Source organism: Pleurodeles waltl, chromosome 3_1 (assembly GCF_031143425.1).
Source record: "Pleurodeles waltl isolate 20211129_DDA chromosome 3_1, aPleWal1.hap1.20221129, whole genome shotgun sequence".
Classification (NCBI taxonomy): Eukaryota; Metazoa; Chordata; class Amphibia; order Caudata; family Salamandridae; genus Pleurodeles; species Pleurodeles waltl.
Genome location: NC_090440.1, coordinates 599,367,679 through 599,379,997, shown reverse-complemented (window position 1 = coordinate 599,379,997; position 12,319 = coordinate 599,367,679). Strand labels below are relative to the sequence as shown.

The 12,319-nt window shown below is 45.3% G+C and overlaps 1 protein-coding gene across 6 annotated transcripts in view; it reads left to right on the top strand.

Annotated features, from left to right (window-relative positions):
- Nucleotides 1-12,319, top strand: part of PPP6R3 (protein phosphatase 6 regulatory subunit 3) — a 1,278,047-nt gene that overhangs the window by 1,031,892 nt on the left and 233,836 nt on the right. For all 6 annotated transcript variants that reach the window (XM_069223039.1, XM_069223035.1, XM_069223038.1 and 3 more), the window contains one exon: nucleotides 6,866-6,996. In XM_069223039.1, coding sequence (XP_069079140.1) covers nucleotides 6,866-6,996 — 131 coding nt within the window. The remainder of the gene's footprint in view (nucleotides 1-6,865; nucleotides 6,997-12,319) is intronic.

The window sequence follows — 12,319 nt, the reverse complement described above, 5'->3', positions numbered from 1 at the left end:
TTACTCACTGTACTTTCTAATACCCCAAAAAGACAAGAGTCTAAGACCTATACTAGATCTCAGAACATTAAATACATACATCAAATCAGACCACTTTCACATGGTTACATTACAAGAAGTAATCCCACTGCTCAAACAACAAGACTACATGACAACACTGGATCTAAAGGATGCATATTTCCATATACCAATACATCCTTCACACAGAAAGTACCTAAGGTTTGTATTCCAAGGGATACATTACCAATTCAAAGTGTTGCTATTCGGAATAACAACTGCGCCAAGAGTTTTTACAAAATGTCTGGCAGTAGTAGCTGCACATATCAGAAGGCAGCAAATACATGTGTTCCCGTACCTAGACGATTGGTTAATCAAAACCAACACGCAAATACAGTGTTCACAACACACAAAATATGTCATAGAAACCCTACACAAACTAGGTTTCTCAATCAACTACCCAAAGTCACACCTTCTGCCGTGTCAAACACAGCAATACCTAGGGGCAACAATCGACACAGTAAAATGGATTGCCACTCCAAGTCCACAAAGAGTCCAAACATTTCACAATGTAATACAAGCCATGTATCCAAAACAAAAGATACAGGTCAAAATGGTAATGAAACTGCTAGGCATGATGTCTTCATGCATAGCCATTGTCCCAAATGCAAGGCTGCACATGCGGCCCTTACAACAGCGCCTAGCATCACAATGGTCACAAGCACAGGGTCAACTTCTAGATCTGGTGTTGATAGACCGCCAAACATACATCTCGCTTCAATGGTGGAACAGTATAAATTTAAACCAAGGACGGCCTTTTCAAGACCCAGTGCCACAATACGTGATAACAACAGATGCATCCATGACAGGGTGGGGAGCACACCTCAATCAGCACAGCATCCAAGGACAATAGGACATACAGCAAAGACAGTTTCATATAAATCACTTAGAACTGTTAGCGGTATTTCTAGCGCTGAAAGCATTTCAACCCATAATAAGCCACAAATACATTCTTGTCAAAACAGACAACATGACAACAATGTATTTACTAAACAAACAGGGAGGGACACATTCGACACAGTTGTGTCTCCTGACACAAAAAATATGGCATTGGGCGATTCACAACCACATTTGCCTAATAGCACAATTTATTCCAGGGATTCAGAATCAGCAGACAATCTCTCTCGGGATCACCAACAGATCCACGAATGGGAAATTCACCCCCAAATACTGAACACTTACTTCTGAGTTTGGGGAACACCACAAATAGATCTATTTGCAACAAAGGAAAACTCAAAATGCCAAAACTTCGCATCCAGGTACCCACAACATCAGTCTCAGGGCAATGCGCTATAGATGAACTGGTCAGGGATATTTGCGTACGCTTTTCCCCCTCTCCCACTCCTTCCATATCTAATAAACAAGTTGAGTCAAAACAAACTCAAACTAATACTAATAGCACCAACATGGGCAAGACAACCTTGGTACACAACACTACTAGACCTTTCAGTAGTACCTCATGTCAAACTACCAAACAGACCAGATCTGTTAACACAACACAAACAGATCAGACATCCAAATCCAGCATTGCTGAATCTAGCAATTTGGCTCCTGAAATCCTAGAATTCGGGCACTTAGACCTCGCACAGGAATGCATGGAGGTCATAAGACAAGCTAGGAAGCCTACCACTAGACACTGCTATGCAAATTAGTGGAAAAGATTTGTTTATTACTGCCATAATAATCAAATTCAACCCTTACACGCATCTGCAAAAGATATTGTAGGATACTTACTACATTTGCAAAAGTCAAAACTAGCTTTCTCTTCCATAAAAATACATCTTACTGCAATTTCAGCTTACCTGCAAATTACGCACTCAACTTCATTATTTAGGATACCAGTCATAAAAGCATTTATGGAAGGACTAAAGAGAATTATACCACCAAGAACACCACCAGTTCCTTCATGGAACCTCAACATTGTCTTAACACGACTCATGGGTCCACCTTTTGAGCCCATGCACTCTTGTGAAATGCAATACTTAACGTGGAAAGTTGCATTTTTAATTGCCATCACATCTCTAAGAAGGAGTGAAATTCAAGCATTTACCATTCAAGAACCATTTATTCAAATACACAAAAATAAAGTAGTTCTACGGACAAATCCTAAATTTTTACCAAAAGTAATCTCACCGTTCCACTTGAATCAAACGGTAGAATTACCAGTGTTCTTCCCACAGCCAGATTCTGTAGCTGAAAGAGCACTGCATACATTAGACATCAAAAGAGCACTAATGTACTACATTGACAGAACAAAACTAATTCGAAAGACGAAACAACTATTTATCGCCTTTCAAAAGCCTCATACAGGAAATCCAATTTCAAAACAAGGCATTGCTAGATGGATAGTTAAGTGCATTCAAACCTGCTATCTTAAAGCTAAAAGAGAGCTGCCTATTACACCAAAGGCACACTCAACCAGAAAGAAAGGTGCTACCATGGCCTTTCTAGGAAATATTCCAATGAACGAAATATGTAAGGCAGCAACATGGTCTACACCTCATACATTTACCAAGCACTACTGTGTAGATGTGTTAACTGCACAACAGGCAACAGTAGGTCAAGCTGTACTAAGAACATTATTTCAAACTACTTCAACTCCTACAGGCTGAACCACCGTTTTTGGGGAGATAACTGCTTTCTAGTCTATGCACAGCATGTGTATCTGCAGCTACACATGCCATCGAACGGAAAATGTCACTTACCCAGTGTACATCTCTTTGTGGCATTAGTCGCTGCAGATTCACATGCGCCCACCCCCCTCCCCGGGAGCCTGTAGCCGTTTAGAAGTAGATCTTGAACATTTGTACATTTGTAAATATATTACTTTAAAATTCATTATATACATACGTATTCACTCCATTGCATGGGCACTATTACTAGCATACACAACTCCTACCTCACCCTCTGCAGGGAAAACAATCTAAGATGGAGTCGACACCCATGCGCAATGGAGTCTAAATGGGAGGAGTCCCTCGGTCTCGTGACTCGAAAAGACTTCTTCGAAGAAAAACAACTTGTAACACTCTGAGCCCAACACCAGATGGCGGGATGTGCACAGCATGTGAATCTGCAGCGACTAATGCCACGAACAGATGTACACTGGGTAAGTGACATTTTCCATATATATACATATACACACACACACTCACCCCCTCCCCCCCCCCCCCCCCCCACACATACACACACACAGTAATAATTAGAAATTTGCCTAAGAAACAACAAGCATTGTCAAGAATTAGTGAAAAATAGGACTCTAGGGTAGGACCAAACTGTATACTAAAATAGTGGTATGCGAAATTAAGTCCCCCACCCAAGGAAATTGAGTTGTTAGAGGGACACTGAAAGAACTAGGAACCCCAAGAGTTGAGTACCTAAGTGACCTCTAGCAACCAGGAGAGCAGAGGTAAGTACCTGGTCTTTCCAAGGACTAACAAGAGGACTTAGAAAAAGGATTGTGCAAGAACAGGACCAGACTAGAAGAAACCAAAGGTAGATTCCGGTAGAAGAGGACCTGCAAAAGAAGGGGATAAAGTCCAGTCCATGATGGAGTGTCCAGTGGGGGCAGAAGCTACTATGCGCCCACCATTCTGCAAATGAAGATCCTGGTCGACAGGGGAAGACCACCAGCTGTGGAGCCCAGAAGCTGAAGCGACTTTGGAGCGGTGCAGATGGTGTTCCAAGTTGGTCATCTGGTCACAGATGGTCAGTGGTGTTGTACCTCCTACAAGCCTTGACAAATGCAAGAGGAGCTAAAGAATTGGGAGGTTGAAGAGGACCAGCAAGGTCCAGAGGCCTCGACCCTTGGAGGGAAGTCCGGGCTGACCCTCCGCAGTCAGGAGAGCCAACTGAAGCAGTCGCAGCCCCCACTGGCAGCAGGCACAGTAAGTTGCAGTGAAGCTCAAACAGCACACCTGTAGAGGAGCCCACGTCGCTGGAGTAGTGCAGAGGAGACTGTGCTTGCCTACTTGGAGGCTGAAGATCTCTTGGAGAAGGAGACAACAAGCCTTGGTAGCTGCAAGAGTCACAGTGCACTGGGGTACTGTTCTGCAAGGAGAGGCAAGGGCTCACCGTCTCCCAAGTTGGACAGCTGGCAGATAAGACTAGACCACTACCTGTGATGCAGGATCCACGCAGTTCCAGAAAACCGATTCACGCACCCAGATGTTGTTGCTGTAGGTGCCTGCAGACGCAGGGGAGTGACTCCTTCACTCCAAGGGATAGTCCTTGTTTCTTGGTGAAGGCTGAAGTCGCTTTGACCTCAGAGGATTCACATCTGGAGAAATGTTGCAATTCCTGGAAGGAGCCGGAGAAACATTGTACCATGTACTAGGGACTTAAATGAGGGCACAAGTTTGCCAATTGTGGAGTGTACAAAGGTCCTACGCAACCAAATTTAGAAGGAGAGAGCAGAGTCACTGGGGTGGTTAGCAGGATCCCAGTGAGAACAGTCAAAGCACACTTATAGCAGGCAAAAAGTTTGGGTAACCATGCCTAAAAAAGAGTGACTTAACTACAATCATTTTGACTGCTGTAATAGCTTGCAAGCAGAATAGACCAATCTTTATATTTATTTATATTTCCAGTGGTAAAGGTGGGCCTTAGGAGCCATCCTTCCAACAAAGCCCCACCTTTCCCGGATAGAATTTTAATATTGAAGTCACGGGGTGCATTTTTGAGCCAATGTGCTCATGTGCAATACAGTTTCTTGCATGGAAGGTGGCTTTACTACTTACAATCTCTACTTAAGAAGGGTCATTGAGTTAAAAGCTTTAAAGGTGGAAGAATCCTTTATACAATTGCACAAAGGTTGTCATGATGGAAAATAAATCCCTTGTTCTCTGCCTAAGGTCTTTTCCCCATTTCATGGTAATCAAGCTATTGACTTAGCCATTTTTTTCCACAGCACAATCGGTTGTGGAAAGAGCCTTTCCTACTTTGGATGTTAAAAGAACAATTATGTTACAATCATCATAGTTAAAGCGACTATTTATAGCTTTTGCCAAGCCCCACATAGGTAAGCAAGTTTTCCGGTGGACATTCCAATATGGATGGTTATGTTGCTTACCGGTCTGTTACGGAAATGCAGAGTACACCCTGCATACTGTACCAAGGTCAAATTGAATTTGTAAAATATGAGTGCCTATTAGTTTCTTAGGTACTCGTGCACTTGCAGACATTTATAAAGCAGCAACATGGTCGACAACTCACACTTTCACACATTGTTTTCTGGATATTGATGCCTCCTAGCAGGCTGTATTTGGGCAAATGGTTTCAAAACATCTACTGATTGCAAGCCACTGTTTTAGAGCATAGGTCACTACTTTTTGGTCTGTGCACCACAGTACTAGATCGCAAATGTGTATTATCTGCAGTTGCACATGCTACCCATGTTAATTGCCCGTGTGGATTTAGGTTCACATATACCATCCAGTCTCTCCCAGATGTGAGCTTGCAGGGCAGAGTTTGGAATAATATTTTATCAGTCACATTTATAATGCAGTAGTACGCTCTCCCCAACCTGCATAGCAAAAAACAGCCTGAGGTGGACTTTTTTTAGTCCTGGTGCAGTTTGGGTTTCAGTGAGCATTCGGGAGTCGTTTTGAAAACAAAAATGTAGATTTCAAAGAAAAGCAGCTTGCAATGTCCACGTCCAAAACTAAATGTCAGTTAATCTTGTGAATCTACAGCACTACAAAGTGCAAACAGTCAGTTAAATACGTTGCTTTCTCTAAATGCCTATCAGTATTTAAAGTACTCTCCACTGCTCATTCGAAGTTGTTGTAGATCTAAAGAAGTCCTTCGATTGCCCAGATTTGCTACCCATTTTTAATCCCCTTTTAACCATAGGACCTCCACATAGGTAAAATAAGCAGATGGAAAGAGTGGTTAACATTCCCACCCATTCAGCCACTGGGTATTATCAACCATATTTCAAGTCCACAGGGCAGCATCACTGTCCTATATGATCCTGCAGTTTTGGACGTCCAATTGGGAGGACGTGTAACTGCAGCTTGCGGCTCCCCTGATAAAGAGGGTGAGAGTCCGAAATCTTGGTGCTCTTAAGTTTTATCTTGGTGCTGCACCACCACCTGCCAAGCAGAAAGTGGTTGCTGGTCCAAAGAACTGTTGCTGTCCTTGTCTTTCTCTTATAGAGAGGAAGTGCCAGATAAAACCTGAAGACGCAGGCCAGGCGGAAGTTAAATGCCATCTTGGTTAATCTATGATTAGGTTAATGGTGGATCTTCTTTTGGCTGCTGATGTACCGTTCATGAATGCCCACTGCGTCGTCAGAGCGGCCCCATTGTCTCTGTTGGAGGGGATGTGGGGTGGGAGAGGAGGAAAACGTAAGCCTAAAATGGCTTAGGAAGCTACCTTTAGTCCGTGCACACCAATCAAGCCTCCAAACCCGTGCCTGGCTGCCGACAACCCCCCAACTTTACCCCATCTCACTCCACCCAGCTACTATGTTTAATGCAAACACAGTTTGTGAAGTGGTAGCTTTATTGTGTCTATCAGCACGTATTTCAAGGGCAGATTTTAATAGTGTTAATTGAAAAATGTTAGTTTTTATCCTACTTGAATAGAAGAAATAAAACGGACCATGTATTTTTTTTTTTTCCTTAACCCAGTTGATGGATCTAATTTAACAAAGATTTGTATGTTTTGGTATTTAATGTTTATCCTTAGTTCTGAGCATGACTAAATCCATCAAACCTATTATTAAATTGTACTTGTGCTGCTGATGTTGCGCTGTTTTTTACATAATTGAGAATGCTGCATTTATGATGCATTTGAAATGTTGCAGGCTAATATAGCCCTGTTCGAGGCATGCTGTAAGGAAAGAATACAGCAGTTTGATGATGGTGGTTCCGATGAAGAGGACATCTGGGAAGAAAAAAATATTTCGTTTACACAGGAGCCAAAAAGAAGATCTAGGTACTGTGATGTGAGCATTTGAGTTGAGCATAGATAACTTTTCTCACTTTATGTAAATTGAACGTGTATTTTAGTAAAATATTTTAACTTAATTTTGGTATGCCCACAAATTCCATAGTAATTTTGAAGGTGACCATGTGGAGCAAACCACTTGGCGAATAACAAACCTCCTTTACATGTTCCTCAAATTGTACAAAAGACTTTGCCTATGACGCGCACACACCCCACAGCTCACTGTATCCTTCATCGGGGCTTTCATGCAAGAATCAGAGCTCTGAGGATATTTTTTTATTGAGGGACGCTGTTTGAAATGCTTAGATTACTTTACGTTCAAATGAAAAATGTGACAGCTAAATAGATATTTCTCAAATATATTGAGTACTTCTATGCGTGTTGTCCTGTGTGTTAGTGTATGATGTAATCAGTATGCTTTGAATTGTGATGCTTGATCTGTAGATAACATGAAAGTGTTAAAGGTGTTTTGTTTGCAAATCCACAGCCAGTGCTTGCTTCTGGGATCATACGCTACCAATAGTAGCAGTGGCCTGTGAAGTTCACAGATAATGAGTATTTATATATGTAGCAGGAGCTATGTAAGACACTGTTACCTTTGGGTGATATCAAAGCACTTCTGACAAATGGGATATCATCCATGTTATGAGTGCATTCCTATCTGGATTAACACCCTGCTGAAATTCTGATTTTTAAACAGACTGAAGAGGGACATGGCAAACCTACTAAATTCAGACATTTCTGTAAACTAGACAACCAGGTGATTCCTGAGTGGGCCTACTTGCACCGACACCACTGTTATCTTATCCACTACGTCCCACAAATATCAAACTTTCCCTAAAATTACCTATTTTCCTTATGTCTGGTTGGACAATTCCCAGATGATCCTCAATCTACAAACTTTCTTCTGCCATTGTAGGAGGCTGGCCTGGTGTGTGGTGGGTACCCAAGGTATTTACACCTTATACCAGGTCCTAGTATCCCCTCTTAGTGAAGTGTAGACAGTGTCTAGATGCCAGGCTCTTTAGAGGTAGCTGTGGATGAGCAGCCAAGGCTTATCTAGGAGACATACAAAGCTCATGCAGTACTACTGTAGTCACACAGCACGTACACACATGAAAGAAAACACCCAGTTGTACAAAAATAAAGGTACTTTATTTTTGGAACAATACCATGCAAAACTAGAAGGACAATCCTCCAGTAGGAGGTAAGTAATACATTAAATATACACACTAGTAATCAGTATTAGGCAGAGAAAAGGTTAGAAAACAGTGCAAATAGCAATAACCAATAGTGACCCTAGGGGGAGCACAAATCATATACTGAAAAAAATTTAATGAGCTTTCAGTGTATTTAAACTCACCTAAGTAAGTAAAATGTGTAGAGGGGAGCGGGAGTACTAGTAAACCACAAAGGTAAGTAACACAGTACCCTCCAGCAAGCAGGAGTTAATCACTTGATTTTCCCCAAACCAGCCAAAAGGAGGAAAAGAAGAAAAGGAAGACACCCAGACGAGTGCAAGAAAACAAGCTGTGGATTCCTGAAGAAAGAAGACCTGTGGAGAAAGGGAACGAAGTCCAAGAGTCACAGTGGAGTCCAGGAGGAGTAGGAGCTACTACCCACCCAACTGTACTTGCAGGAGTTGGTGGACAGTGATGAACAGATCAGCACTGCAGCTTTGGATCCAGAGAAGAGTTCCTGATAGATGCATATGATGTCCAACGCTGGAGTGAAGATTGCAGACGGGTGTCTGTGCAGGAATTCCACCAACAAGCTTTGGCAAAGGCAAACTCGCGGTTAGTGGAAAAGCGGTGCTGCAAGGGACCAGGAAGGCCCTGGAGGGCTCAACACAGGAAATGGTGTCACAGGGGACACTCTGCATCGCAGAAAGTCCACAGCAGCAGAGGCAGTGCCCACAGGAGTCCCACAGGATGGTGACACAGAAGTCACAGAATAAGTCCACATAGCACTACAAAGGAGGATCCCATACCGCCGGCGAACCACGCAGGAGGCTGTGCTTTGCAGTAAGGAGTGCTAGGGGCTGGAGCTGCACGTTACCTGAAGATCCCTTGGAGAGATGCAAACAAGCCTTGGCAGCTGCAAGAGACGCAGTGCACAGGGGTACTGTTCTGCGTGGGAAGGCAAGGACTTACCGCCACCAAAGTTGGACTCCTGGCAGAGAGGACCAAGAGGGCTACTTCGGACCACCCGTGATGCAGGAACCACACAGCTCAAGATGTTGGGAAATCCACGCAGCCGGTCGTCACTTGTAGGTGCCTGCGATTGCAGGGGAGTGACTCCTTCATTCCAAGTGAGATTACTTCTTTTTGTGCAGGCTGTAGAGTTGCAGTCTTCTGAGGATGCACATCCGGGGAAATGTTGCGAAGCTGGCAGGAGACATGGAAACAAAGCTGCAGAATAGTCGTCTTGGTTGTAGCAGCGTTTGTCGGTTCCTGGTGGGTCCTGTCGCGGTTCCAGTGGCCAGAAATCGAAGTGGAGGGTGCAAAAGAATCCTGCTGGAGTCTTGCCAGACCAACCAGAGGACCCACCCAAGAGAGAGGCACCCTAAATAGCCCTGAAAAGGGGATTGGTTACCTAACCAGATAGGAGGGTGCTCTGACGTCTCCTGCCTGGCCTGGCCACTCAGATGCTCCCAGAATTCCCTGCCAACCTTGGACTCAAGATGGCAGAGCCCAGGGACCCTCTGGAGGAGCTCTTAGCACCACTCCTGGGGTGATGATGGACAGAAGAGGGGTCACTCCCCTTTCCATTGTCCCGTTTAGCACGAAAGCAGGGACTTGGGGAAGTGAGGGCTGTAGAAAGTTGGCTCTGCATATACTATCTCAAAGTGAGAGATAGTGTGCACAGAGTCCAAGGGTTCCCCTTAGAGGTAAGATAATGGCAAAATTAGATAATTCTAATGCTCTATTTTGTGGTAGTGTGGTCGAGCAGTAGGCTTATCAGAGGGTAGTGTTAAGCATTTGTTGTACACACACAGGCAATTAACGAGGCACACACACACTCAAAGACTTAACTCCAGGCCAATAGTTTTTATATAGAAAAAAACACAAGTTCAAGATTTAAAGTACATACATAAAATGCAAGGTACTCCACACAGGTAAGTTAGGAACTTTGAATTAGAGCAATAACATATACAGTTTTTGTTAAAATGGAAATAAGCTATTTTAAAAGTAGACAACAGTTCCTGGGAGGTAAGTATTGGTTAGATTGGGAGGTAAGTAAGACACTTACAAGACTCATTTCCTGGCCATAGGCAGCCCACCGTTGGGGGTTCAAGGCAACCCCAAAGTTACCACACCAGCAGCTTAGTGCCGATCAGGTGCAGAGGTAAAAGATGTGTTCAAAACACATTGGCGCCTATGGAGAACATGGGTGCTCCAGTTCCAGTCTGTCAGCAGCTAAGTACCCGTGTCTTTGGAGGGCAGACCAGGGGGGTTTTGTAGAGCACTGGGAGGACACAAGTAGGCACACAAAACACACTCTCAGTGGCACAGGGGCGGCCGGGTGCAGTGTTCCAAGCAGGAGTCGGGTTTTGTATAGGAAACAATGGAGGAACCCGGGGGGTCACTCTTGCAGTGCAGGCAGGGCACTAGGGGTGTGGGGGGGGGGGGGGGAGGGCTTTCTCGGGCAAGCCACCGACTGGGCTGAGCAGAGAGTCACCTGGGGGTCACTCCTGCACTGAGGTTCGGTTCCTTCTGGTCCTGGGAGCTGCAAGTGCAGTGCTTGATCCAGGCGTTGGGTCCCTTGTTACAGGCAGTCGTGGTCAGGGGGAGCCTTTGGATTCTCTCTGCATGCGTTGCTGTGGGGGGTCCAGAGGGGGTCGTCTCAGGCTACTCACAGGGTAACAGTTGCATAGGAGTCCTCCCTGTGGTGTTGGTTCTCTGGATCTCGAGCCGGGGCGTCGGGTGCAGAGGATGAAGTCTCACGCTTCCAGCAGGAAGAGTGAAGTCCTTCAAAATTTGCAAGAAGTTGCAGTATTGTTGCTGTTTGTTGAGCAGAGCCGCTGCTCACAGGAGTTTCTTGGTGCTTTGGTTCAGGGCAGTCCTCTGAGGCTTCAGAGGTCGCTGGTCCCTGTTGAATGAATCGCTGTTGCTGGTTTTCGAGTCAGGAGACAGGCTGGTGGGGCTGGGGCCAAAGCAGTTGTCGTCTCCATAGTCTCTGCAGGGCTTTCAGGTCAGCAGTCCTTCTGAGTTCAGGTTGCAGGAATCTGATTTCCTGGGTTCTGGGGTGCCCCTAAATACTAAAACTAGGGGTGTGTTTAGGTCTGGGGGCAGTAGCCAATGGCTCTGTCCTGGAGGGTGGCTACATCCTCTTTGTGCCCCCTCCCTGAGGGGAGGGGGGCACATACCTAATCCTATTGGGGAATCCTCCAAAACTAAGATGGACGATTTCTAAAGGCAGGGGTCACCTCAGCTCAGGGCAACTTAGGGGCTGTCCAGGCTGGTAGGTTACTCCATGTTTTTCTCATTATCTCCTCCAGCCTTGCCGCCAAAAGTGGGGGCAGTGGCCGGAGGGGCGGGCATCACCACTAGCTGGGATGCCCTGTGGCACTGTAACAATAGGGGTGAGCCTTTGAGGCTCACCGCCAGGTGTTACAGTTCCTGCAGGGGGAGGTGAGAAGCACCTCCACCCAGTACAGGCTTTGTTCCTGGCCACCGAGTGACAAAGGCACTCTCCCCATGTGGCCAGAAACCCGTCTGGTGTGTGGCAGGCTGGCAGAAACTGGTCAGCCTAACACTAGAAGTCGGATTGTTTTTCAGGGGGCTTCTCTAAGATGCCCTCTGGGTGCATTTTACAATAAATTCCACACTGGCATCAGTGTGCATTTATTGTGCCGAGAAGTTTGATACCAAACTTCCCAGATTTCAGTGTACTCATTATGGAACTGTGGAGTTCGTAATTAACTCCCATACCATATACTCTTAAGGCTACCCTGCACTTACAATGTCTAAAGGTTTTGCTTAGACACTGTAGGGACATAGTGCTCATGCACATATCTCCTCACCTGTGGTATAGTGCACCCTGCCTTAGGGCTGTAAGGCCCGCTAGAGGGGTGACTTACCTATGCCACAGGCAGTGGGAGGTTGGCATGGCACTCTGAGGGGATTGCCATGTCGGCTTAGTCATTTTCTCCCCACCATCACACACAAGCTGTGGCGCAGTGTGCAAGTGCTGAGTGAGGGGTCCAAAGGGTGGCATAAGGCATGCTGCAGCCCTTAGAGAGACCTTCCCTGGCATCAGGGCCCTTGGTACCAGGGGTACCATTTACAAGGGACTTATCTGAGTGCCA